A 27,386-nucleotide genomic window follows, 5' to 3' on the forward strand; every position below is an offset into this window, starting at 1 on the left:
TCATATTTTGCAGCAAAATCATTCCATAGGCTTTAGTTAGACAAGTTTACAACAACAGGGAACTAGATGCCTATGAGAGTGTAGAAATAAGTAAATATAATGAATCACGATGGTGGACCAATACCAATACAATATGTAACTTTCCCACAGTTACATGAAATCCTATTAACTTCCGATGATTTGAAATAGATCTCTGCTGTCCGATATTCTTTTCGTTGGTTTGAAGACGGTGTTAATTTTCTCCTTTAGAATTTTCCCGAAAACCAACCAAAACATTGACGTTGGTTTGAAGACGGTGTTAATTTTCTCCTTCTTTAGAATTTTCCCGAAAACCAACCAAAACATTGACGCCAGCCGTGAAACCCTACATTCCTAGATCCTTCATTTAGTTTTTATATTACCAAAACAAGCTTTTATAGCCTTATTACACCACTGCCTTTATAATCGATAGTATAACATAGGGAATAATCTTTTTCATTTCTTTTTCAGGTTTTCCATCAACTTATGCGGTTCAAAAAATCCCAATAGCGACATAGCATTGCATATCAATCCCCGATTTTCTCAAAGGTGAGTCTTCCAAAGGAAAGACATGATTTTGAACAAAAAGTCTCATTTAATAAAAAACTGTTTTTATGTTCTGATACTTTTTACTGCTTCCTTGTCTTATTTTATTGAATGTCTCTGGCATTTTACTAACTGAATTAATGTGTCTAAAGTTGAATAAAACATTCTGAAACTGTCATTCATCATCGTTTCTACAAGGTGTTTCTTAATTAATAGAATGCGAGGGCGCCTTCAAGCTAATTTTATAAAAAATCTTTTTTTGTATTGATATTGTCACAACAATACATGTAACTTGATAAATGGCAAACATCGCAAGCAATTAGTTGCATTTTCATTGCATATTACTTTAATTATTTTTAATCCCTTCTCGTTTATATTATAACTTTTTTTTATAACAAAGCAACCTAAGAAAACAGATCAATGGATAAAAAAGCTTTTTTTAATGTTTACCCAACTTAAAGTTAAACGTCAGTGGCATACATATTTTGGTCATAAATGTTTCTGGTAGACATGTCCCGAGCCGCCACTAGATTAATTGATTTTTCACCAAGACCAAATGATTCTCTCTTTATGTCACACCACATAAATCATAAATTATTCATATATCATACAAGAAGAGTGAATGTGGTTACTTTGAGTCTATTTTGAATATATAAAATATCATTCATATATGATAATATTTGAATAATGGTCTTATTGAATGTCCGAAGTCTTTTAATGTGTAGTTATTACTATTTTCATAGGATTATTTGAATCGTACTCCAAACTGATTGAAGAAGTATTCTCATAGGTTACAAACCCAACTTATACCTCTAGATTTAGTCTATTCCAAGACCCAATATCCGTGGCGATCTACATGATGAAAAATCTAGTAGTTGAAGATCAACCTGTATTTCCATAGATAATGGAGCTCATATGTTTTGATTTTCAGGTATGTGGTTCGAAACAGTCGAAAGAAAGGAGAATGGGGCCAAGAACAAGTAACTTCGGTCTCGAAATTCCCGTTACAGAGAAACAGTAATTTTGAACTCGATATTCTCGTCACCGAGATTGATTACCTCATCGCGATAAATGGAAAGCACATTGCTTCATTTCTTCATCGAATTCCTTTGGATAAGGTGAAATGTCTGCGAATAGAGGGGAAAGTGGATGTTTCTGGAATGGGTTTTGCAGAATGCGATATTTATCCACGACCATCTACTCTAAACGCCCCTCACATCGTCCCATTTGCAAGTGGCGGAGGAGATGAAGTTTCCAATCTTTTGGTAATGACTATATATATATATATATATATATATATATATATATATATATATATATATTATATATATATATATATTTATATTTATTTATATATATATATATATATATATATATATATATATATATATATATATATATATATATATATATATATATATATATTAAGAGAGTCATAGTTACGACCGCACCGGGGGGCCTGGGGGGCCGGTTAGGCCCCCCAGACGTACCCTGGCGTTGGATGCGATCGGGCGTGGAGGGGTGGATTTTCGGGAAATCCTTGCGGGTACCGCCCCTCACCCCACACCAACAGGATTTCGCAGGGCTTCCTCCCGCTCACCGAACCCGGAATTGCTTCCTTACATCTACTTAGTGTGGCTAACCAAGAGACAGGACCATCGGCAGCGTTCGACCGAACGTTCGTACAAGTTAACTAAGCTCTTCTTTCGCCAGAGAGTGCTCGCGTCGCACACCTGCCCCCGCCAGCCATGCCAAATCAATTGGGAATATAGTCCCGGAAGTGACCGGCCGGGGTCCTAAGCTCGGATACTAGTAGCTCCGTCCAACCGGGCTCCGACACCTCAAGCGTCTGCCTTGGTGCCCTCCAAGGCTAGACTCGGATACTAGAGCCCGGAAGGACCGCAAGCCCCGACACCTCGAACGCTTGGATCCGTACAGAAGCAGGCGAGGATCACGGAACAGCATAGGCCGTCCAGTGCCTCATAATGGGGCTGCCATGCACCCATGAATGGATTATCGCAGCCCTGTGTATCCCTTTACCCGCTAGCGGAGCCGCTGCCCCTAAGAGGCCAACGCCAGTTGGAGATGAGGCTCACTAGCCTCCAGCCGCGAGCGGGCACTCACCTCCCCCCTAGAACTCATGTTAGGAAAGTTCCCTTTCCAACGTTTGATGAGTAACCGTCGAGGACTCTCACGAGCATCCTCTACCACACATCATATGTCGAAGATGTCGCGCCCATTACCCGTGTAGGTGCGGGATAGGGCGGTTCATCAACAACTTTTGGGTGTACGCCGTGTGGTCTGCACCGCATACCCTTACGTTACCCCAAGGGGCACTCATGTTAGGAAAGCTGCCTTTCCAGCGTTGGATGAGTAACCGCCGAGGGCTCTTGCGAGACACCTCTCCCACACATCTAGCTTGAAATCGGCCAGCGCCTGTTACCCGCAGATGCGGGATGGGGTGGCTGACCGATAACTTTACTGGGTGAGTGCCGTGTGGTCTGCACCGGGGGGACTGTCAAACACCCATAAGAGAGAGACAGTGATCCCCCGCCACTCACCCCGACAAAGTCGAGGATTCGGAAAAGTCTGGAGTTTACGAAATTAAATGTGAGGACTGTGGTGCAAAATATTATGGACAGACAAAAAGATCTAAGGAACACTTAGCACATCTGAAATATGAAAGACCAGAAAAATCAGCAGTCACCCATCATATTTTGCAGCAAAATCATTCCATAGGCTTTAGTTTACAACAACAGGGAACTAGATGCCTATGAGAGTGTAGAAATAAGTAAATATAATGAATCACGATGGTGGACCAATACCAATACAATATGTAACTTTCCCACAGTTACATGAAATCCTATTAACTTCCGATGATTTGAAATAGATCTCTGCTGTCCGATATTCTTTTCGTTGGTTTGAAGACGGTGTTAATTTTCTCCTTTAGAATTTTCCCGAAAACCAACCAAAACATTGACGTTGGTTTGAAGACGGTGTTAATTTTCTCCTTCTTTAGAATTTTTTATATATATATATATATTTAAGAGCCACCGGTAGACAGCTGTATCAGCCTAGCAGGCGGTCCTCGATTGAAAACAAAATGTGAAAAACCAGAAAAGTACTTGATAAAAATAGCTGCGTAAACGCAAGCGAAACATAAGTGGAACCACCTATTGGTGTGACACCCAAGTCAACTTGACAAGTTTTTATGTCAGTGTTGGTGGTTTGACCAATCAACCGACAACTGCGGTAGCAGAAATTTGGGAGGCTAACCTATAATGCAATCGGAAAACGAATCCACATGTTTCTAGAAATGATATTGAATCGAAAAAGGTTAATGCAGTCAAGCTGCTGGAAAATAATTCCATTAAAATCAAAATATGAATAGATAAGTACTTTCTGTTCATTCCCATATTGATTTCAATTTAAGAGCCACCGGTAGACAGCTGTTTCAGCCTATTGGGCATCGTCAGTACTGGACAGGCGGTCCTCGATTGAAGACAAAATGTGAAAAATCAAAAAAGTACTTGATAAAAATAGCTGCGTGAACGCAAGCGAAACATAAGTGGAACCACCTATTGGTGTGACACCCAAGTCAACTTGACAAGTTTTTCACCCGAACATCAATGAAACGCAAGATTTACCGAAAACATCGCCGCTGTCTGTGAGGGTGTGCAGGAGAATCCGAGCCAGTCGATTTCACGTCCCTCACAAGAACTTTTCGCAGACCACACCCGTACAAGATTCAACTGACTCAGGAACTGAAGGTAAACGATCAATATACAACGACGTGTGCTCGCTGAATGGACTCTGGAGCAACTGGAAATTGATTTTAATTGTAATAAAAAAATCATCTTCACCGATGAGGCCCTTTTCTGGATGAATGGGTACGTGAACAAACAAGATTGTTGAATTTGGGGCTAAACCAACCCACATTAGATCCAAAAGAATCCAATGCGTCCTGAAAAGTCACTGTTTGGTGTGGATTTTGGGCTGGCGGCGTTTTCGGTCCATGTTTCTTTGAGAACGACGTTGGCTAGGCCATCACTGTCAACAGCGAGCACTATAGGTCGATAATTATCAACTTTTTTGGCCTGAACTGAATGATCTGGACACCAACGACACGTGGTTTCAACAGGACGGCGCTATGTACCATATAGCTCATTCAACATTGGATATTCTGCACGAGCGATTTTAGGCCATGATCATCCCACGTGGAGGTAATGTGAACTGGCCAACGAGATCGTGCGATTTGACCCTGTTGGACTTTTTGTTGTGGAGATTTCGCAAGTAGCAGGTGTATGCTAATCAGTCACAAATCACAGCGGTTTTCAAAGCCAATATAACCCACGCCAACGGTCATATTCAGCCTGATTTATGCGCCAGAGTCATGGAAAATTGGACGTTTCGGATGCGGTCTACTCAGAGAAGCCGTGGGAGACATTTGAACGATGTTATATTCCAAACATAATGGCATCAATAGGTCATTCAAACGACTGAAAAATTTCGATGATATCTCACACACACTTTGTTTTATTCAAATTTGATAGGATTGTTTGTCATCAATTTGTTTTGGTGATTCAAAAACTTACTCAGAACGAAAATCTGAAGATATTCATCAGAAAAAAGATCAATTTTCTATTTCTGATAAACTTTGGCAATAGTTAAGTGAATATGATCAACACTACCAGTGAATTTCAAACGTTTCAACCACGTCGTTTTTGATATATCAGTTGTTCAATGTTCGAGGAGTTAACAGGCATTTTCCATGGGTCTTTTCAATATTCATAAACAAGATCAAAAAAACAACATACAAATTGATCAAAGAATGTAAAGTTTCACGGCCGGAACATAACTGTATGAAAGCTATTTTCCGTTTTTTTGGCCGTGGTCTGCAGATTTCATGCCTGCCGTTCCGTCTACTACTGCGGTGGACATTATTGACTGCGATGTGGTAATGGTCGCAGTACTCCAGTTGTTGTTTCCATTCCAAACGCGGTAACCAGCTAGGCTGGTCAAGGGAAAAGCTTTCCTTTCCTATATAAAAAATGTTACCGAACGGATTGTGAGAATCTTAAAGAAATACGACGTGAAACCAATATTTAGGCCAACAAAAAGCTATCAGAGGAAGTGTAAGGTTCGCTAAGGACTCCAGAGAACCTTTAGCAACAAACGGGGTATAGCAGATTCGCAGGTCGGTCTACAAAGGAAACACGAAAAGAGTGTACTTTTTTTAAGGAATCGCTGAGTATTATATCCATTTGGAAAAACGTTATAAACAGCTTTATATGATTGTTCGAGAGATGCCAGAAAAGGTACAAGATATTCAGTTATCTTTGATTTTTGGATTTCATGTGTTTCCTTCAATGCTGAATACATTTATTCCATATAAACTTGGAAATATCACGGGTACTCAACGTTTTACAATTTAATATCGCCCCGTATGTGGCTCCACATAGAAATAAGTCCAACGAATACTTTTGCGCGCGAAAAAAAACACCAGAGAAGTCGAGACGGGATCCGCGGAGATTTTGTAAGAAATTGAATAAATATCGGCTGTACGAATCAACAAAATTGTTAACGTACTATACGGATAAGTAATTCAAAGTGCAATATTGGTGTTATTTATGGTTATATCTGGTGTATGGTATATGCCCAATATTGTGAAACAGTAAATTTGGATCGGTATCTGCTGTACGGTTGTTGGAAAAAAACGTCTTTGATGTGCTAGGAGACTCGTCACTCAGAGGTAAACATTTTTCTTAACCGTGTTACCCTTACAATTCAATTCATTTTTGATCACTGATTAATCTTTGATATCATTGCATTTTAGACTTTTTTTTTGGGAGTACATCGCTACTTGTTGTCAAGCAGGAAAGGTGGAAAATTTTCTCTGGACCTTCATATGACATACAAGGTGGCTTATTCATTGGAATGGCGAACTGAGCTGTTAGTTGAAAGGAAAAGTTCATCCACTGAATTTATTAAAGAGCAATGATCATGTAGAGGAGATTTGGTTTTTTCAATATTCGATTCTTTTGCTTATTTTTATTCCAAAAGCAATAATAACAATTATAATAGTTATTAATAATGATAGTAGTAATAGTGATAGTTATGATACTGTTGCTGAGATGTCAATAAGGCCAATATCTCTTTCCTAGTGAAATGATAGGTATATTTCTCTATACTTTCTGTACTTTTGCAAGAGTCCCCAATTATATAAGGTAGGAACCAGTATCAATGTAGTAAGTTGTCTATATTGTTTTCATATATTCATATTTGATAACTCTTGACAATTCATTTTTGTTGGGCAGGGGACTTCTGAGTAGTTAATTTTAGTGTTTTTTATCAGCAAGGGCTTCAAAAACCACTTGGTGCCTGAATCATTTCATCAAAATTGTAATAAGCGTGTTACAATCTTTAGTAACCCACGACCCTACCAGAGCAGACACATTACCTGCCATACTTAACCCTCCCTTCAGATACGGTCCAAAACCTGGAAATTAACATACATACAGGTTGGACGTGATATCTCCATGTTTCTCGATTGCATTATTCTATAGTCTATTTCAAAAGAGTGTAGAGTAATAAAATCTCATTAAGTATTCAAAAGCGCTACAGGGTGATCCGTCAATAAATTCTGTCACTTCCCTAGTCCGCATTGCAAAATTATGTCGTTTCATAAAGAGCAGGTAGGTATCACCCTGTTTTAAGGGATTTGTCCATTGTTATCGACGGATAAATACTGAGCCAGAGGCGCGCTAGTGGGATAATTGCCAAAAGAATATGCATTCATAAAAATTATATTAAAGGAAATAAAAATTTAATACAGCAGAACAGTGTTATTAAAAAAATATAAAATGTAACAATAAAATATATATGGGTGACATACAATAGGTCGCCTGTTGATCTTTGTTTCCGAAAGTCATATTGATGATCGCTCAACATAATGTAGGTACCTGTTTCTCTGAATACAGGACAAACCGACATAATTAAAACGGTTGTAGCTGAACATGCGCTCAACAAAGGAGGCACTCACATTATTTCATTCGAAGGTACAGTAATACTCGATAAAACTCAAAATTACTATCCAAGACTACATACAGAGGCAGTAGAATATCAAAAACACTGGGATAAGAAAAGTAGATTCAATGAATATCAATGAAGTCTGGCTACCTATCCTTTGAGGTACACAAACAAGGACAGGTAATCCAATGAAGAGAGATTAGGCCACGCCTACTAAACCAGAGTCAAATACTAGCATCGTAGAAACGTGATAATGGTAGCACCAATTCCGGCACTGCGACCGTTACCACATCGCCTTAGATAATGTCTACCGCAGTAGTAGACGAAAGAAACTTTAGGCATGAAAACTTGCAGACCACGGCCAAAAAACCCGGAAAAAAGGTTTCACACGGTTATCACCGGCCGTGAAAGTTTACATTCTTTGTTCAGCTTTCTGCATGTTTCAGAAGATTTATTATCATTACTATTAAATTCGATTTAATTTTCACATACGTAAATCGCTTATCACTTTTGTTTTCAATTGATACGGGAGAACAACCTTAACAGTGATCCTCCAATAATAGAAATTCGTTTCACAACTATTGTTTAATGATGATTAAGTGCCAGGTAAAGAATCCGTTTCTTTTTTTGAACTCGTTAATTGAAAAAAAACCTTTATGTTTATTTGAATACGACATGAATATCTAGGATATTTACACTTATGCACTTCAATTCATGAATCAGGTACCAGAAAACAAATATCATATCCTCATAAAATGTTTGATTTCAGGATATTCCGTTGACTGCAACATTACCCAAAGGTTTTCAGAAAGGTTGGCAACTAGAAATTACTGGCCGAGTGAAAATTCTACCGGAAGAATTCTTTCTTAATTTGCAGAAAGGAGGCCAAGTCTGGCCAGAACCTCTCATCTATCTTCACATCAATCCAAGATTCCGTAAGTAAATACAAAATAATCTCTGCATAGATACTACCGGCCGCTCGAAAATAGTGTGTACAAGGACCTTCCTCATCCCAAAAATGTTTTCCTGTTTGCCTGTCTCTTCTGTCTTTATAGCTTTTTTTTGGCCTACAGAAATTCAACACCATCTTTGTCAAATTGCAACCCCCATATGTTTTTCGATTTCGTGTTCAATATGACGTGGTCCAGTTGACTTGACTCAACAAAAGTCTAAAAGTCAACAGACAAGTAACCGAAATTTCAGAAACACAGAACTTTCCACCCAACAAAAAAAAACGTTCAGAAAACGAAACTTCTGCGAGCTAAAGTATAACGAGGTCTCACATTTTACCGTGCGATTCCTAACAAGGGTTGGACGATACGTCCAACGATCATCCGGTCGTAGGGCTTGAACTGTTACTTGATATAGAGATCACATAGTGGTCCCACCGTTGGTATCTGTATCTGAATAACAGTTCCATAATTTGAATTGAGTGCAGTTTCATTCTGATAATTGTATTAGAGTATCAGTGAATATCTGGACCAGTCTTAAAATTCCCTCCGAAACATTTTGAGAAGAATAGAATGAAGCCGGATGGGTGACGCTGGATCTTAAAATCTCAGGTTTGGCAAATTGATAAGCCTTTAATATGTTTATTTTCTTTGTTACATTCTGGATACCGAAAAATTCCTGTATATAGAAAATTTCGCTTTAAGGAAAGCATATACTTTTAACAAAAATGAAAGAGAAATCTGATGATTTGAAAAGAGCACAGCTCGGTAGAAATAAGATATTGTATACTCTCAAGGATAATGGCGACGATTTTATTATTCACTGTAAGCGATAGCCGTAGAAATCGAAAGAAAATTATAATCCTCTGGGCGAAACTATCAGAATTTGTTATACAAGTTACGAATAGTGTGCCTGGTTTTTTAGGTAAGTTTCAGATACCATAATAAATTATTGTTGGTTCTCTTATTCATTGTTTAAATGTATTTTTAATCAGTTTTTCATGGTTTTAGTTTTTTTAATTCGACAAAACGCTGATAGCTGACAGCAGCAAGATCGAATAAAATTAGTTTTCTCTCATTCTACATCTATTATCGAACCAATCCTATTACAGTCATAATAATGGTTTCAACACAGATACACTCCAGAAGTTAGTCATAAAACAAAAAGCCGTAAATTCACTTACAGATTAAAATACCCTCAGATCAAACAACCAGAAATGAAGAAAAGGGTAACTCTAACATATTGAGAAAAAATACCAGAGATAATTGCGGGTTTCTTCAGGAAAAACAATGCAGAAGTGGTATTCAGACCACATGCCAGGTTATCTGATTTCCTTTTCAATGCCGAAGATAAGGTGGACAAGTTGGAGAAATCTGGAGTTTATAAGCTTAAGTGTCCGGAGTGTAATAGTGTTTGTGTGGGATAATGTGGTTGAAATTTCCAATAACGGTATGCTGAACATGAAAGGTCCTTCAGACTGGGAAAAATGATTCGACGTTTTCAAACCATATTCCTTGGTATGCAATCACAAGTTCCCGAATCTAAACGATACGCAAATTCTGCACTATGCAAGAAAGTGTTACAAACTCAATTATTTAGAATCCTTGGAAGTTCACAAGCATAAACATTGCGGGTGCAACCTGTTAAATTTTTTAGTTTTACTCACCGGTTTTCAAATTAGCACATCCGCATTGTAAATTGTAAATTCAGGTACTCAATCAAGCCAAGTACCTATATAATTACCTACAGGGGTGCTATATATAAGTGCTAATGTAATAAATCATTGTTAGTTTAATGTATACGTTTGAAAATGTCCTTATAGGACGAAACTGCAGTAACGTTAAGTTACAAATAAAAGTGGTAAAAAACATAGAAAGTTTCAATTCTCTTTTCTTCAGTATGAAGATCTTTCTTTCTCTTTCATTCAGTATTCTACCAATTTAATAATATATTATAAATCTGGTCAACACCTCTTTGTTACAGGAACTCCCCGAGCTGAGCAGCTATTCGTAATAAACGCCAAGATTGATGGAAATTGGGGCCAAGAAGAGCGGACATCCACTTTCCAATTTTCGCCTGATACATCTTTCAGTTTAGCAATACGAAAAGAGTTCGATCATTTTTCGATATGGGTCGATGGCCAGTTATCAAGCGAATTCCAGTTCAGAGGAAATGTCTCAGAAATCGACTCTGTGTTCATTCAGGGCGATATCGTTTTGAAAGATATCTGTATGCGCGAGCACTCAGATGATAAATATTTCAAGAAAAGTTTTGATTCTGAGGATACATTAATATAACGCAGATTCAAACTATATGCTAGTTATATTTGGATTAAAAAAACATAAAAAAGCTTGCAGCTAGTACATGCGCACTGCCACTATATATGTTTGAGAAACATTTTCCACACCTTCTTTTACCTTTTGAATAAAAAGTTAAGTACTTTATGTTTTACTATGCCGCGCAGTCTTAAGATCGAATTTTAACAGAAATCTATATTTTTAATTTTTCAGTTTTAGGAAAGAGGAGTGAATATTAACACAATTGAAAAAACATTTGTTGAGGACTAATATTATTTTTGCGTATTCAGCAAATGAATTGTCGATTTACAAATTTTTAAAATATTACAGTTTTCTGCGAACGTCCAGAGTATGACAAATAAACTGCTTGTAAATTTCACCTGATTTTTATATCTTTCTGGTCGATGGCAAAAGCTGTTAACGCAACATTTCGACAATATCACGAACAAGCGTATGATTCAATAGCAATATTATCAAAAAATTACCTAAAAAGTTGATTATCAGGGAAAACATTGAAGCGCTATGCCCACTATATGATCAATAATGTCACTATCGGGGCAATCAGGGCAAAATGTATTGACAACATTTTTATATTTTAAATTTCGGCGCCCAACGGCTGCTCCAATCCTATATCCTACTACAATCCTACAATGTATCTTATATCAACAGAAAAAAAATTCTTCATAAAAAAATAAAGTCCGTAATACTAATGACAAAGAATAATATTGGTTTTTTGTATCTCCTGAATACGAACATTTTCATACGATATACTGCAGTGACAGCGTTGACATCATTTCATTTTTAACATGGATTTCATTAGATGAAAACTTGGTTATTTTTTCTCATTAACCTCATTCCAGATTTGTCATTCCCGCCAAATGTTATTGGCTCTCTGATCGATCAAAATACATCGAGAAGATATGGTGAAAAACTTTTGGCTGGAATGCCTAAAGCTGAGTGCCAACAAAATACAACTACTTAAATTGTACTACCGGAATTGAAAATAAACTGTTTGCTAGTCTTAAAGAAAATTCTAGATCTTTCTTGTCACTGTTACCTAGTTAAAATATCATCAATTTCACCAATGATACAAGCGGATGGTTCAATAGTATAACAGCCGCGATAGATAAAGAAAACAAAAAATCAATTGCTAAACAGTTATTTGCATTCCACTTGAAAGTTAATTTCAAGGGAAAGACATAGGTCAGTTGTTTTACCATCAGTGCTCATCGATAGTCATGTTTTTAAATTTTTGGAATACTTGTAATGCCGGTATGTCGAAAACATTGTTACTCGTACGAGGAAATTATGAGTGACACAAAACCCAGACGACTAACAAAACCTTCAAGGCGCTACTTTCTTAAACAATATACACAAAGTGACGAATAGGATTTGAAAACCACTAAGCATATTAGGATCACTTACAAGTTGAGCAGACAAATCAACTCACATTCCTTCTTCGGAGGACCCCTGAATTTTTTGAACCCCTAGTAAATACAAAATATGCACATGTGAGTTTGTTTGGAAAAATCCCCTTTTATGCTGAGAAGTTAATCAATACTGTTAACGGTTTGCATATACTGGGACCAATTTGTTTCAGAAAAGTATAACTGAATCCATCCATGTCAAAGGATGTTGAATTTTTCAAGATAAGAATTAATTCTAAGAGGTCATTTTCTGTTATTGGGGACATATAAAATGTGTTAGGACAGAGAGGTACATTCTTATTTATGAAGTCCATGTCATACACTAAGTTAGCCACAGGTGCTTTGGTAAAGTTAAGATTGAATTCGTTGGCTAATACAATTTCATCGATTGAAAATCGCTCTGCCGATGACAAATCATTTTGATTGGTTTTCTTTTTTTGTAATGCGTTGATAATTTCCCAGGTCGTTTTTGTTTTATTTTCTGCATATCGTAAAATTGTTTTGATGCCAAATGTAGTTGTTTATTATATTCATTATGGAGATATTTACTGATCTCTGCAAATCTGTGATCATGCCTAGCAAGCAGGTTATACAATGAAACATCATTTTTCAGATCTGATAGTTCTGGGCTCCAAATTGTTTTTCGATCCCCGTTTTGATATATTATGAATTTTTTATTGTATTTTTAACTTAGTGGTTAACATTTCAAGAGTGTAATGACCTGTTTGTAGAAGGTAGTGCAGATATTTGTTCACCAAGAAATCCATCATGGTGTTGAATGAATAATTTTTATAATTTGGTTTTACTGTCATACTGTTCTATATTTGCCAACTATAAGAAATATTCATAAATGATTGAGTTCCAAATGAAATGTGTTTATTTTAGTGTTTCATTCATATAAAATGGCAGTATTTTTGTTGTTTGCACTGAATTACATGAATTATGCGAATAAGTTTTCTAATTTAGAGGTAACTATTACAGAAATATTTCGAGAAGGAACATCTTCCCATAATCAACTAAAGGTCGTGATATGAACTTGTATACTCACTGTCATAGTATCCTCCCCGAAGTAATCGAAAAAGCCGACTATCATAAAGGTATAGACAGCTTTTCCAATTTTCTGCATATATTTTCAGGACTTTTCTCCATCTATGAACTTAACGACGATTTTCTCGTAGAAAAGTCACTGCATCGAGATCTTGAAGATGATTTTTAGTGCAGGTCCTTAGTCACGAAACAAAATTCACCAAGTTGTGGTCTGCGAAAGGCCGAGTTCTTGTGAGTGACGCGAAATTGACTGCCTCGGATTCTCCTGCACACTATCACAGACTTGGCAGATCTTGCGTTTCGTCGACGTACGGGTGTTGATCGGTCGTTTACTGAACCAGTGGACTCAAATCTATCCACCACATTGCGAATAGTCTTCTCGGTAGGACGATTATGGCGACCGTAAAATGGGCGAAGCACGTGGTACATTGCCCGAATAGAAAACTCATTTTGATGAAACAATTTTATTATTAGTATGTTGAATGCTATATTCATCAATGTTGTCGACAACCATCTTGATTTCGGACAGGTTGCAGCCTGGCTACCTTACCCTTTCAACTGATGGCGTTTGTCAGAAGAACAAATGGGTCATAACTGATAGTGGGATGGCGACATGAATGTCCTCAGACAGCAGTGCCGCCCTTCACGGTGTACCTCTACCTGGCTGGGGTGAGATGGATGAAAAATTGTTCATTCGTTAACGGGGGATATGAGGGCCTCATTCGACAGAGTGTTGGGGCCTTCTATATCAGGAGGGGTCATCTACAGCATACTCTATAGCTCCCCTAACTAACGGATTCGTCAATGGTGATTTGGCAAAACAGACTAAATTTGACAAATGTAGCTTCATCAAGATGGTTGTTATCAATTGTCAAAGTTCCGAAGTTCCTGCTGGAAGCCGCTTCATATAACTGATAATCTAGAAAATCTCCCTATTGTGATTTACCTGTTGATATCTAAAAAAATTTTTTTGCATTGTTGCTAATTTTACCGTTTCAACATAGCACACAAGTTCAGTTGGCCAACTTAATTTGAATTTAATACTTCAGTTTGGTGAATGATGAGACATTTTATCAACGAATTAACCACCAACCACCGTTTATTCTCCACTTATTATTCAGAGTCACAAATGGTTCATAACTTAGAGGTTGCCCAGTTCATTTCACTATTCTTTTACTGATTCTAGATTTATTATTAGCTTCACATTTGGAGTTCCGTTTCCGATATGGTGGTAGACGGACGTGTCGATAACGACCGTCCACAAAAAAGGTACGCGGACGCCATTGTTGGAGACGGAATTCATTTCGTGTTGTGAATGTCCGCCTTTATATAACGTGCCAGCATCATTAAAATAATAATAGTGTTAATAAAAAGTGTTGAGTGTTAAAAGAAATATTACGCCCATTCACGCCGGTTGGAGGTCGGGGAGGACCGGATGTCCACGTGGGAGCAGGATCGCAACAATAATCTTTAATGAAGTAGACCTCCAACCTCAGTAGCACATTCCGGACACAGGCTTGCAAGCTGTAAGACAGTCTTTGTCCCCTGACGAAGGGTTTTCTATGTAACAGCCAGTTACGTAACAGAAGGAGCATATGCGCCTGAAGATAGGAAGCAACGACCATCCAAAATATATATAGAGAGAGAGAGATTCACACTTGTACTGAATGAAACATTATTTCAAATTCCAAAGCAAGTTCTGTATGATTCAATATTCTGAACTTTAAATCTCACTGTGATTGTTACGGTCACTGTAATTGTTGGACACATACTCATGAATATATTATGACACTACATGATTTCAACGTTTTGACTGGTTAATTGCATTCTAACTTCTACTGCGATTGTCACTCAAGCTCTAAGATGCCGGGTATTTATACGTGGATCAATTATCAAACTTTGACTATGTTTTGTTAGTGTGAGAATATATCTTATTTTTCCGGATTGGAGGAGATTGATAGGGTTGAAAGGGAATCTTGTATGAATCATTGCAGTCTAACAGTGCATTTCAAAGACATTTAATTCAGTTCTGATTCAGTATTATGATTGCATCAATTAGTTTCATAATAATTTAGGATTTATTACTCATATTTTTAATCTAAATGACCTCAGTATCTAACAGCCTGTCTTTAAATCCATAATGTTTTTCAAGAGTTGATTTTCTCGGGATGTACTTCCGCATTTAAACCAACATTCATCTATAGAGATTTTTCAGTTACATTTTCTTACCTGTCCAGTTCACGATATTTTATATACCTATGTAGCTTCCAATTATGTATTTGGAGTGTATCACTATCTTTCAATTACTGAGTATACATTTCATACATTTTTCTATGATTCACTACCAAATGAACTTTTTCCATTGATTCAAATTTTATGAACTGAAACAAAATTTGCAATCCTGAGTTAGTAGTTTCACAATCACTCCTCAAGTATTAGGTATACTTCATTGGATTTCTATACTGAATTATTTGACGAGTTCATATCAGATGATACTGTTGTAAATCATGCCCGAAAGAAAATAACGCCGGCCGCCACTGGTAACCATAAACCAAACGTGACGTAGCTAAGAGCGGGCGAATGTACAATGATTCCCCGCCACTCTAGAAGGAGCGAGAATAATGCTACCGACTTCAACGGAACTTCGGCGAAATTTCTACGGCATTCGATTACGACATTTAAAGGCTAGCCACGAGAATATCAAGATGGTCAAGGGGAGGCTACAGTGCGGTACGCGAAGTGATCTAGTAAAGCGATAGACACTCAAAAAATAGTTGAAGTATTTTTGTGTATCCAAAAAAAAGTGAAATAAAGTCAAGTTTGATTATTCAGTGTAGTCAATTATTGATCAACCCACGGGTAAAAACGTAACCTTTGGTGTCGGAAGTGGAATCATTGACTGACATCTTACTGTTTCATGGTGAAAACATGGAGTATTCGAGGAATCAAACAGCCCCTGTTCGTCACCTGTTGTGTTAGTGACTAAGAAAGATGGATCGACGAAATTTTGCGTAGACTACATGAGGCTCAATGATGGATCCAGAAAGGACAGTTACCCTTTCCCTAAAATAGATGACACCCTGGAAATCTTGGCCGAATGTAGATGGTTCTCAACATTAGATGTGAAAAGCGGATATTGGCAGGTGGCCGTACGCCCCGAGGATAAAGAGAAGACTGCCTCTCCACCGGGAATGGATTATACTAGTTTAAGTTTATACCGTTCGGGTTATGCAACGCACCCGCAACATTTGATCGCTTGATGGAGTTGGTGTTGAAATGACTTACCTGGAAAACATGCTTGGTCTATCTTGATGACATTATAGTCACTGGAAAAAGTTTTGACGAACATCTGTCAAACTTGAGGAGTGTTTTCACTAGGTGTATTGAAAAGTTACAAACTTATGATTTTGAAATTCAACATCGGAAAAGAAAGTCACGGAAACGCAGATAGCCTCTAAATAAAACCATGCCTGACATCCGGATGCAAATTTTCCCAACACCAGGAGGACAAAGATACCCAGCTACCAGAAGAAAAACTTCCCACCAGACGTGATAAGGTAGCGGACAGAGACTCCTTTATGGACAGCTCTGATAGGGAGATAAGCTTCCCTACCTCCTGCCGTTTCGGGTTCCCTCTGACTCGGAGGATAGCAACCTGTAAGGGTCCCTTGTCCTGGGATACGGACAATTTGAGGAATCACCTGACCATGGTGTGGTACGATCGTTAACAGCCTCTAAGGGTGACACTACCTTCTTGACGAGGTAAGACACCATCGTAGCGCAGAAGGAGGATCCCGTCTTGAAAATTGTACGAGAGGAGCGAGACCGGAATGGCAAGGGATTTCCTGCAGGAAAAGGGTTACTGTTTACAATGGGACTCCATGAGTATTCGAGATGACCTACTCACTCGGAAATGGGAAAGCCCAGATAAAAAAACGCACAAATTCCAGATGATACTTCCTAAGACGTATATCACGATTATCCTCGAACAGCTTCACGATGTTCGCACTGGAGGGCATTTCGGAGTAAACAGAACTCTAGCGAGAGTGCGTGAGAGGTGCTATTGGGTCAATTGCCGTCGAGACGTTGAAGAGTGGTATAATCGCTGTGACCTGTGTTCTTCGAGAAAGGGTTCGGAGACAAGGCAGAGAGGAAAGTTGAAGCAATACCCCAGAGGGTGCCCTTTCGAGAGAATCGCAGTCGACATTTGGGGGTCACTCCCTAATACCACATCCGGTAACAAGTACCTTATGATTGTGATATACTACTTTTCCAAATGACCTGAAGTAGTAGCCTTACCCAACCAAGAGGCTAAAACTGTGGCAGAAGCCCGGTTGCAGAACGTAATTGCCAGACACGGAGTACCCCGAGAACTCCACTCAGATCAGAGTCGCAACTTTGAATCGGATTTGTGGAAGGAAATGATGACTCTGTTGGGAATAAAGAAGACAAGAACAACTGCTCTTCATCTACAATCCGATGGAATGGTCGAGAGGCATAATCGCACCATCAATAACTACCTCTCGATGTTTGTCTTCGAAAACCAAAGAGATTGTGATGAATTGGTTCCTCTTTTTCTGTTGGCATACAGATGCTCCCAACATGACGCGACAGGTTTTACACCATCCATGTTGTTAATTGGTAGGGAACTGAAGCTCCCCGATAGATGTACTGTATGGAAGTCCTTTTGATGAATATCGAGAGGTACCTCTTTCAGAGTATGTCAATTACCTGAAGTAGATACTGGAAAATGTACACGAATTTGCCAGGACCAAATTACACCTTTCCAGCGACAGGATGAAAATAAGATTTGACAAAAAGTCGCTGTCAGTGAGCTTCAAGGAGGGCGATGGAGTGTGGCTCTACCAACCCCAACCACCGAAAAGGTTTGTGTACCAAGTTGCAGAGACCATGGCAAGGATCTTACTTGGTGATCAAAAAGATAAACGATCTGGTGTACAGAATCCAATTGTCACCTAGAAGCCTAAAATTGTTCACATAGGGAGGCTGAGTCCTTACATGGGTCATGATGTCTCCTTTTGGAATGTTGTTCGGGGCGAACAACTTCAGGGAACGGGGTAGTGTTGTAAGAAAATAACGCCGGCCGCGACTGGTAACCACAAATCAAACGTGACGTAGCTAAGAGCGCGCGAATGTACGATGATTCCCCGCCACTCTAGAAGCAGCGAGAATAATGCTACCGACTTCGACGGAATTTCGGCGAAATTTTTACGGCATTCGTTTACGATATTTAAAGGATAGCCACGAGGATATCGAGAGAGTCAAGTGGACGTTACAGTGCGGTACGCGAAGTCATCTAGTAATGCGATAGACATAAAAATAATAGTTGAAGTATTTGTGTATTTAAAGTGAAATAAAGTTAAGTTTGATTACTCACTGTAGTCGACTATTGGTCAACCCTCGGCTAAAAACGTAACAACACCAATTATACAGTGGAGAAAAAGGCTAAATATTCTCTCAGATAAATCCAGTTTGTTCATGTCAGAAAACTATAAAAAAAGGAGGTATAATCTAAAAATATTGAAAATAATTGAATAATACCGATACTTTCCAACGAAAATACACAAAAAAGCTGTTAAAATAATAAGTTAGGTTTTATTACATTAATTTAAAATTACATGGCCACAAAACATATAATAACTATGCTAAATAAACTAATCTATCCAAGATTAGGTAGATTAAGGTACTAATTGAAATAACACAGCTTTATCCAAAAAAGAGAACCAGTGAAAATCCAAAAACAGTTACATGATATTGTTCAAAAATATTTTACAATTTTTTTTATGAAAATTTTGGGAAAATACTAATATGCACATCAACAAACACGCTTTTCGTATGATATAAATCTGCTAGTGATTTGAAATCAGTGGATTACCTTAACACTAGGCTTATTACTGAAGCTATCCACTTATAAGCTTTCGTAATAGTGTATGAAATCCTCGAGAGAAATGCCAGATGAAATTCCTAAGTTAACAGCCAAATCCCAACAATACGCATGTCTTGTTGATGGTGCCAACGGACACCGCAGAAAAATCGTGTTTAGGGAAATTTTGCTCAGTAGATGCCTTAAAAACGTGGAATGTGTTGTATCTACAAATGGTTTGGTTTCAAATGAATTATAAATGTGATAAGGATGTTTGTACCGAAACTGTAACGAAATTAAAGGCAAGATTTTGCAAGGAATACCTCGTAAATATGAAAATATTAGCATAAAAATGAGTAATATTTTTAGACTTCACAGATCATACAATATTCTCTAAAATAAAAAAACTATCGACTTGATGGAAAAATTAGTAGTTGATGTTATACAGTAGGGAAGAAAAAATAAACACAATAGTATTTACTACGTGTTAAATACAATTCAGTATGTATAACGGCTATGAATAACCCAAAATTCTTCCCTAGAATATCACTACCAACTGAACTGAATTTATAAAATACGTATCACTCAATAGCCCAACAAAGTACCACTGCTGAATTCTTCAGTTGCTTACAAAAGAATTCCTGAGGATTGAGCCAAATCATCCACTTTCTAATTCAGAATGAATTATGAAAAATTATCAACACCTCTATTTACGTGTTACATACGTATGCCATTCGGACTAAAGAATCCCTCCACGAATTCTCAAACAAGCTAAAACAGGATCTGCATCTCATAGGAAAAAAATTGGGTACTTCATTGACCTACATATTGATCTGAACATTTGTTGATCAAGCACGATTCATAGCGAATATCCTGGGCATTGGGGTGAGGGAATGAGTAAAGCTGATAAAGTCATAACAAAAATAAAAAGACTTTGTACAAAAGCTTGTTGAATAACATGCACTTTATAATCTAATTTTCATTAATTATAATATGGAGGGTACCATATACACCTAGCAACTAACTCCAGTACTGTAGTGATACCATTATCGAATTCTAACTAATATCTCTTCACTGAATGTGTACCACTACATTACCGCACTATAACTGAATACATGAAGTATTGGACTGTCATATGCAAAAGTTATTACTTTATATACTGTTCAAGTTTTCAAAATATTCATATATTTCTCATTTTGCATATGTAGAATTATTATCGAGTTGCTTATTTAAGTACAGTTAAATAACACATTATGGAATGATTAGAATCCTATTAGCCTCAAATAATATCAAACTTAATAAATCAGTTTAACCGAAACTCACAACATAAATTATAACATAAATTAAATGCTGCCAGGTTAAATAACAATTCGGAAGTCAACTAAAAGTCCACAAATAAATTTAATATGATTACTCTTTCACTTCGAAATATTTGTAAGTAGGATTTTCGTAACCGTTTATCTGCATGTTTGCGACATGTCTTTCTTCAGGAGTTGCTGCTTGATCCACCTCAACAAATCCTTGGCTTTGTGGCGATCTGGCGGATTTACGTCTGGCAACTGCTACACCCACCACTATTGCCGCCATCAGGGCCATACCAGCGAAAGCTAAAGTGAAATAAACGCTTCTTCCGTCTTTGCGTCCATAGACTTCCCTTCTCACGGAGTATGTCTGAAAGAAAGTCTTCAATAGCATGAGTTGGATCTTTCTCTTTCACTGAATTATATGCTTGCATTTAGATCAGATGTTTGTTCTAAGAAAATGAATTTCGATCAGGATGAGAGAGTTCTGAGAAAATAGACTAGGGAAGTAATTTTGATTCTCAAATTAAATGACCATCACGTTTCGAATAAACCTCTGAATTGGTTTTGAATCGTTTAGACATTGGCATACCCGCACAATTCATCCATGATATGTCGAATTTGATGTTTCCGACGTTGGAAGTTCGACATCGTTTTAACAATATGATAAAAACGGATTTGTTTATTCATTAATTTAAAATAATTTTAATGTTATTGTACATTTAGTTTCAACACAAGTAGTGGTGGTCCAATCAATATTTACATATAACTGAATACAATTTAGCCCATATTTTGAAAACCTCAAAAATGACATCTTCTTTTCACGATTGTACCTATAGTAACCTTAATTCACTTGATAATTCTTTTTTTTCCTTACAAAACCTTCAATTTCTTCAAAACTGTATAATTTTCACCAAATTGAAATAAACACAACTGTTTACGAAGAAAAGAAAGGAAATAATAAAAAAGTCAGTTGAAGAGAACAAAATCGGGGCTGGTAGCCGTGGTCGAATGGATTCTGAAGTATCAAAAGTTTCGTCTGCTGCTGCGACAGATCTCATTAGTGGTATATGCGTTAACTGCGAGGATGAAGGTTACATTTCGAAGTCTCAACAATGACTGACTGGCGAGGTCGTGTTTACTCGTATTTATAATTTCAGAGGTGTGAGGGGATGGTGGTAAGGTTGATAGTGGGGTGTCAAAGCGAGTTGTATTCTAGTCCATTTCTAGAGTACAGGATATGACGTCTTATGGACCCGTTTACCTTCTTCTTTCCTGTTGAAATTGTTATGCAACGGCCTCCCTATGAAATCGTTTGTGGTAATCCGTTGAATCAGACAGGACATAGGTTTCTTCATATTTTATTACGTGGTCCATTTGTACTAGATCGTCTTCTGACATTCTGGATTTCTCCGGTTGCATGAGTCGGTAGCCAGGCTTGGATTCTTGTATCCTGGTGTAGATGCTAGGTTTGGTAACTCTGATGTAAACTGAGCAACAGGAACAGGAAATCCTGTAAACACTTGTTGATCGTGCCACCATAGTGTGTTATGAATCCTATATAAAAGAAATAGAGGAAACTTACAGACCGATCCCAAAAAAGTCTGGGCTTATATCAAGGAACGTCGAAAAAACTGTGCTGTTGCAGACGGTTTTGCTACTTTCTTCAACTCAACTTTCACGAATAGCGGTGTGCCGGTAAACCACACACACTAGTTCCTGAGTATGACCTAGACATCATTGAAAATGGTGATATCAAGGAACAAGAGGTTGAAAATGCTATTATGATAATGAAACCCAAAGCAGCCATTGGAATCGATGGCATTTCCGCCTACTTTTTCAAGGCTTACTGTGACTTGTTAAAGCAACCACTGACATTGATATTCAATCTTTCTCTGAAAATTGTTTTCCAAGCTTTCTCAAAATTGGCAGTTACCCCCATACACAAAAGCGTCAATAAGAACAATATAAGAAACTACAGACCCATAACAGTCTTACCAGCTTTGTCGCAGATATTTGAACGGGTAATATATAATCGAGTATGCAATACGTGGATTTAGTAATAATCGACCAACAGCATCACTTTATTCGTAATAAATCTACCATTACCAATTTATGCATATTTAGTAACTTTATTACGGATGGAATGAAAAATGGCTATCAAATAGACGTTATATACACTGACATGGCCAAGGCATTCGACAGAGTTAACCACGAGGTTTTGATCCTGAAATTAAAAGCATTTGGTTTCACAAACAACACACTTGATTTCTTTCACTGCTATCTATCCAACATAATACAGTTCGTACAGTTCAACAACGTATCTTCCTTCAAATTCACCGCTACTCCGGGAGTTCCGCAGGGCTCGATTTTGGGACCTCTCCTTTTCCTGTTATTTGTTAATGACATTTCTCGGTATATCAGGCATTCTCAATTTCTCCTAAATGCCGATGATCTCAAGCTGTTTAGAAGAATCGAAAGCAAAAAAGATTCTGATATGCTTCAAGAAGATCTCAATAATCTATCTACTTACTTTTCAGTATCTGACCTATCTCTCAATGAAGTCACCTACTATCAAGGACTACTTCATTAAATATACCAATTTACAGAGAATCAATGAGATGAAAAATCTCGGAATCATTTTTACTGATGTGTTCAGTTTCTCTCGGCACACTGAATACTCAGTATCTGAATGTTATAGAAAAATGAGCTTTGTCTTAAGATCTAGCCGTGAATTCAATCACGATACTTGTTTGTTACTCTTTAACACTATTGTTCATTCTAAGCTGGAATATGGTTGTGTCATTTGGAATCCAAAGACTTTTTTATATTCTGAAACTATTGAAACGATTATTAAGAACACTCTTTTTCAGAAAACACAATATTTGGCCTTTATTTATGTCGTATTCTAGGCAATTACAAGAATTTAACATGCAACCATTGAAAGGCCCTCGTGAGTCCTCGGAAGTGATTTTTGTTTTTAATATTCTTAGAAAACTGAAAGTACCTGAATTTCTCTATACTATTGATATTATTGTACCTGACATAAAACTGAGAAGAAGAGACGATCTATTTCGTTAACACAGTTAACAAAATGGCGAGGAACGTGAACTGGATACATTCACTATTACAGAGAGACAACTCCTCCAAATGCTCAAATGTGTCTGAATCTTTTTACGGTCATTTTATTATTTATTGTTTTATATTGTTATATTTTATATCGATTTTAACTGTATTAATGGTAGTCATTGAATACTATATGTAAGGAACTTTTGAAAAAACTGTTCATCATGTAAGTGGAAACCATTCTGTTTGTTGTTCAGTATAAATACATTTCTATTCTATTCTGAGATTTGTGAGTTACATCTCCTTGGAGAAGAACTTCGTCGTCTAGACCAAGCTCTATAGGCCATCCTAGAAGAAGCAATACTCCAAATTCGACCACAATCCAGCTGTCAGTGGTTCGCATAGTCAACTTGCATTGTATAAACAGAGTCACAGGTTTCATCGGAGAACTGTTGAGACGTCATAACAATAGGACCAGCTCCAAGTCAACTGATCAACTACGCAACACTATCAGATTAGCCAAAGACAAAAGAGAGTCTCTGACACCCGTCGATGTTTACACCGGCGGTGATGGCATCGCCTATTTCTGTGGCTCGATTTACATCGTAACTACCAAACGCTGCATCAACACCAATATACAGGAACACAAGCATAGCTGTCTCATGCAACTGGAAAATATCCGCAATTGCAGAACATGTTCTAGTAAAAACAGACCACGTCATAAAATACGAAGAACCTGCTGTCCTGTAAGCATCCGAACAACAAGCAACCCGATTAACAATACGAACCAATAAAGCAAAAGTGCGGACCAATCAGAAGTGAGCATTGGCATTGACACCCCACCGTTACTCCCACCAACCTCTGAAATAATAAATATGAGTGAACACACAGCTCGTCAGTCAGTTGTTGCTGCAGCAGTAGCAGATGAGACACGTTTTTTATTACATTCGATCACGGCCCACCAGCCCGGGTTTTGTTCGCTTTAATAGCGGCTTCTTCCCATTGTTTCCCATTCGGTGATGTCAAATCTTTGCATTACGATCGCTGTTGGTACCTTCATATAAAATCACTCTTGAATAATGAGAGCTTGAACGTTTAATTGTACACTCGGTATACTTAATTCTTCAATTTAATTCTAAGGCTTAGTGACATGGGCGCTCAAGAAACCTAACTTGAGGACGGCAGAAGTTTTTGAAATGTAAATGTATAGGGGAGTATTGCAGATGTATTGAAATATTTGTATTGTCCAAGGAGGATATCTTATGAAAGATCCTAATTTTGAAATTCCCAAATTGATACTTCTTTTACAGGGAGAGGGATCTATACCTATAGATCAACTAGAACACAAAAATCCATTCGGAAATTTTCAAGATTGGTGAAATTTCAGTTTAGTTGATTATCCATCATGATTGATAACTTCTCTAGAGAAGGGTGCCACGTCGATTTTTTTAGAAGTGTAGGAGATATACTTTTTCATCAATCGTAACGGGTGAATAGCATAGATACTTCCTTTTTGTCATCATAACTGTTTCTATAACCAAAATAATGAAAGCAGAACCACTTGAGACATGTGCATGGTATGTTATTTTCAGTTTTGTTCTTATTAGTAATAAAAATAAGCTGACTTACTGGCTCCCCGTGACTGATATCGTGACTCATCACGTGTGCTACTCTGATGATGTCTTGTCTATGAGACGCAGCTTTAGCTACTTGTTCTACAGCTTCCTGTACAGCTGCATCGTCTACTTCTTTGTTGTGCTCATCAGCAGCAGCTGTTATGGAATTGTTTGCGATATCAGAGACTGTGCTCTCAGATGTGGGTAGGGATGTAGTCTGAGAAAAACAAATATATTTATATTTGAGTTCATATAAAATCAGTTGGAAGAATCGATGGAATGCGCATCAGAAATTAAAAGTGAAGCCACCGGCATCGGTAGAATATAAATGAAGATCAAAAGTAATGGAACTAAAAGATGAAATGACTTTAGAATAAAAAATTATTCAAAAATATTATTACAACTAGGTACCTAGGTTCTGAACTTATTTCTAACTAATTGAGTGATTAAAAATAAATCTTACATTGAAGCTGCTTACCGATGACTTGTCTTCGGGAAGAGACTCATCTTCCATGTCCTCGTCATCAAAGTTGGTTATAGTCTTGCCTAAAGCGGCCTCAACTCGCTTCTTCTCTTCTTTCAGCTCGTACCTTTCCTTCTTCCTCTGCTCCTTCCTTTCCTTCTCCTGGATCCTCTGGCGCTCGCGTTCTGCCTGCTTGTTGGCTATTTCTGACTTGTATTTATCCAAAATGGCTTGCTCAGCATCAGTAGTCATGGCAAGAAGCGATCCGGGAGTTTCATCTTTTGACCTGAGGGCTTGGATATAATCGTCCATCAGTTGACCAATTTTGGCAGACAAATCGGGGTATCTCTTCAGCATCTGCATGCTCTGGTTGACGGTTCTGTCGATATCGGTTAGACGTTCAAGTGTCCTCGGTTGTTCCCGAGCTGCGGCCTCGATGCTGTTGGCAAGCAGATGGCGGTAGTGGCTGATGGCGTGGGCGCGGTCTTTGTGGAGGGAACGGAGGAGTTTTTGGAGACATTTCTGAACACGGTGAGTCTAAAAAAAACGAATGAGGCTTGATTTGCATGTACGGTGAGAACTCTACAAGTTGGGTGTGATATTGATCTTGATCCCAAAGATACGCTCAACACTTACTTTGCTCAGTATAGTCTAATGAACAATTGTATTAATTTGTATGATCAGTTCGACAATAACCAATTTTCAACATTGTGATAGTCCCAGTTATATCTACATCTATCTATAAAATCTACAAGTACAGCAATCCATTCATTTTATGGTATATTGACAAATTTTATGGACTCAGGTCAGTGCCTGGTTGGGATATTTTGCGGTCTCAGTCGGACATTCAACGGTGTCAATCATAGTTTATTATAAAATAAGCACACTAACAGCAATTGGTATTCAAAGTCAGTTCTTGAAGAGGATTGAATCCCATTTATCTGGACATCAACAATACGTTAGTGTTCAGAATATTACGAAAAAATCGGTAAATGTCAGTAAATCTGATTATATCTCTACCACTATGGGTGTGTCACAAGGATCCGTTTTGCGGCCCGTTTTATTTTTACTACCTATATGTGAATAACATAACATATATTAGTTCATCAGTACACCTTACAATTTATGCAGATGCCATTTCTATTCTGATATCTCACAAAGCAAATGCAGCTTCAGAAACACAATATAATAATATATTATCGAATCTTTATGAGTGGTTCTGCAGGAACTCATCGCAGAGAAATCATATGCAGTACACTTTCATTATAAACAAAAACAGTTAGCTAATATAGACATCAAAATTGGCAAACATCAAATTGACAAGGTGTCATGTGTGAAAGTTTTGGGTTTTTGTGTTGATGAGTGTCTTGGCTGGAAGAGACACTGTGATTTATATGCTTCGTAATCTGAGATGTGTTCTTACTCATGACCAGTTGACTATGCTGTACTTTGCTCAGGCAGAATCTCACTTGAAATATGGCATTGTCTTTTGAGCAATGTCATCGGAATTTAACGATATTTTCATCTCAAGAAAAAAATAATTCGTTGTATTGCTGGTGTATCGAGTACAACCAGTTGTAAGAATTATTTTAAAGAATTTAAAATCTTAACTCTGGCATGTCTGTTTATTTTTGAAGTCTGTTTATTTGTATACTGCAATTTGAAACCCTTTAAAACTAATGCTCAAGTTGATTCAGTCAATACAAACAACAATGATCTGCATATAACTTAAAAAAAAAAT

General features: G+C 37.6%; 2 protein-coding genes across 2 annotated transcripts in view; one reads left to right on the plus strand and one right to left on the minus strand.

Moving 5' to 3' along the window:
• The window catches only part of LOC111505711 (galectin-8), a 37,261-nt gene extending 26,041 nt beyond the window's left edge, over positions 1-11,220 (plus strand). The window contains exons 4-7 of the mRNA XM_074181611.1: positions 490-567; positions 1,496-1,829; positions 8,363-8,528; positions 10,528-11,220. Of these exons, the coding sequence (XP_074037712.1) occupies positions 490-567; positions 1,496-1,829; positions 8,363-8,528; positions 10,528-10,841 (892 nt within the window). The 3' untranslated portion in view covers positions 10,842-11,220. The remainder of the gene's footprint in view (positions 1-489; positions 568-1,495; positions 1,830-8,362; positions 8,529-10,527) is intronic.
• A 7,691-nt stretch (positions 11,221-18,911) lies between these two features.
• LOC111505651 (amyloid-beta-like protein) overlaps positions 18,912-27,386 on the minus strand; it is a 135,851-nt gene continuing 127,376 nt past the window's right edge. Inside the window, 3 exon segments of the mRNA XM_074181702.1 lie at positions 18,912-20,870; positions 25,196-25,399; positions 25,646-26,182. Coding sequence (XP_074037803.1) covers positions 20,610-20,870; positions 25,196-25,399; positions 25,646-26,182 — 1,002 coding nt within the window. The 3' untranslated portion in view covers positions 18,912-20,609.

The sequence above is a fragment of the Leptinotarsa decemlineata genome, unplaced genomic scaffold (assembly GCF_025532065.1).
Source record: "Leptinotarsa decemlineata unplaced genomic scaffold, Ldec_3_MD MMD2_tig00026314_RagTag_RagTag, whole genome shotgun sequence".
In the NCBI taxonomy this organism is placed as follows: domain Eukaryota; kingdom Metazoa; phylum Arthropoda; class Insecta; order Coleoptera; family Chrysomelidae; genus Leptinotarsa; species Leptinotarsa decemlineata.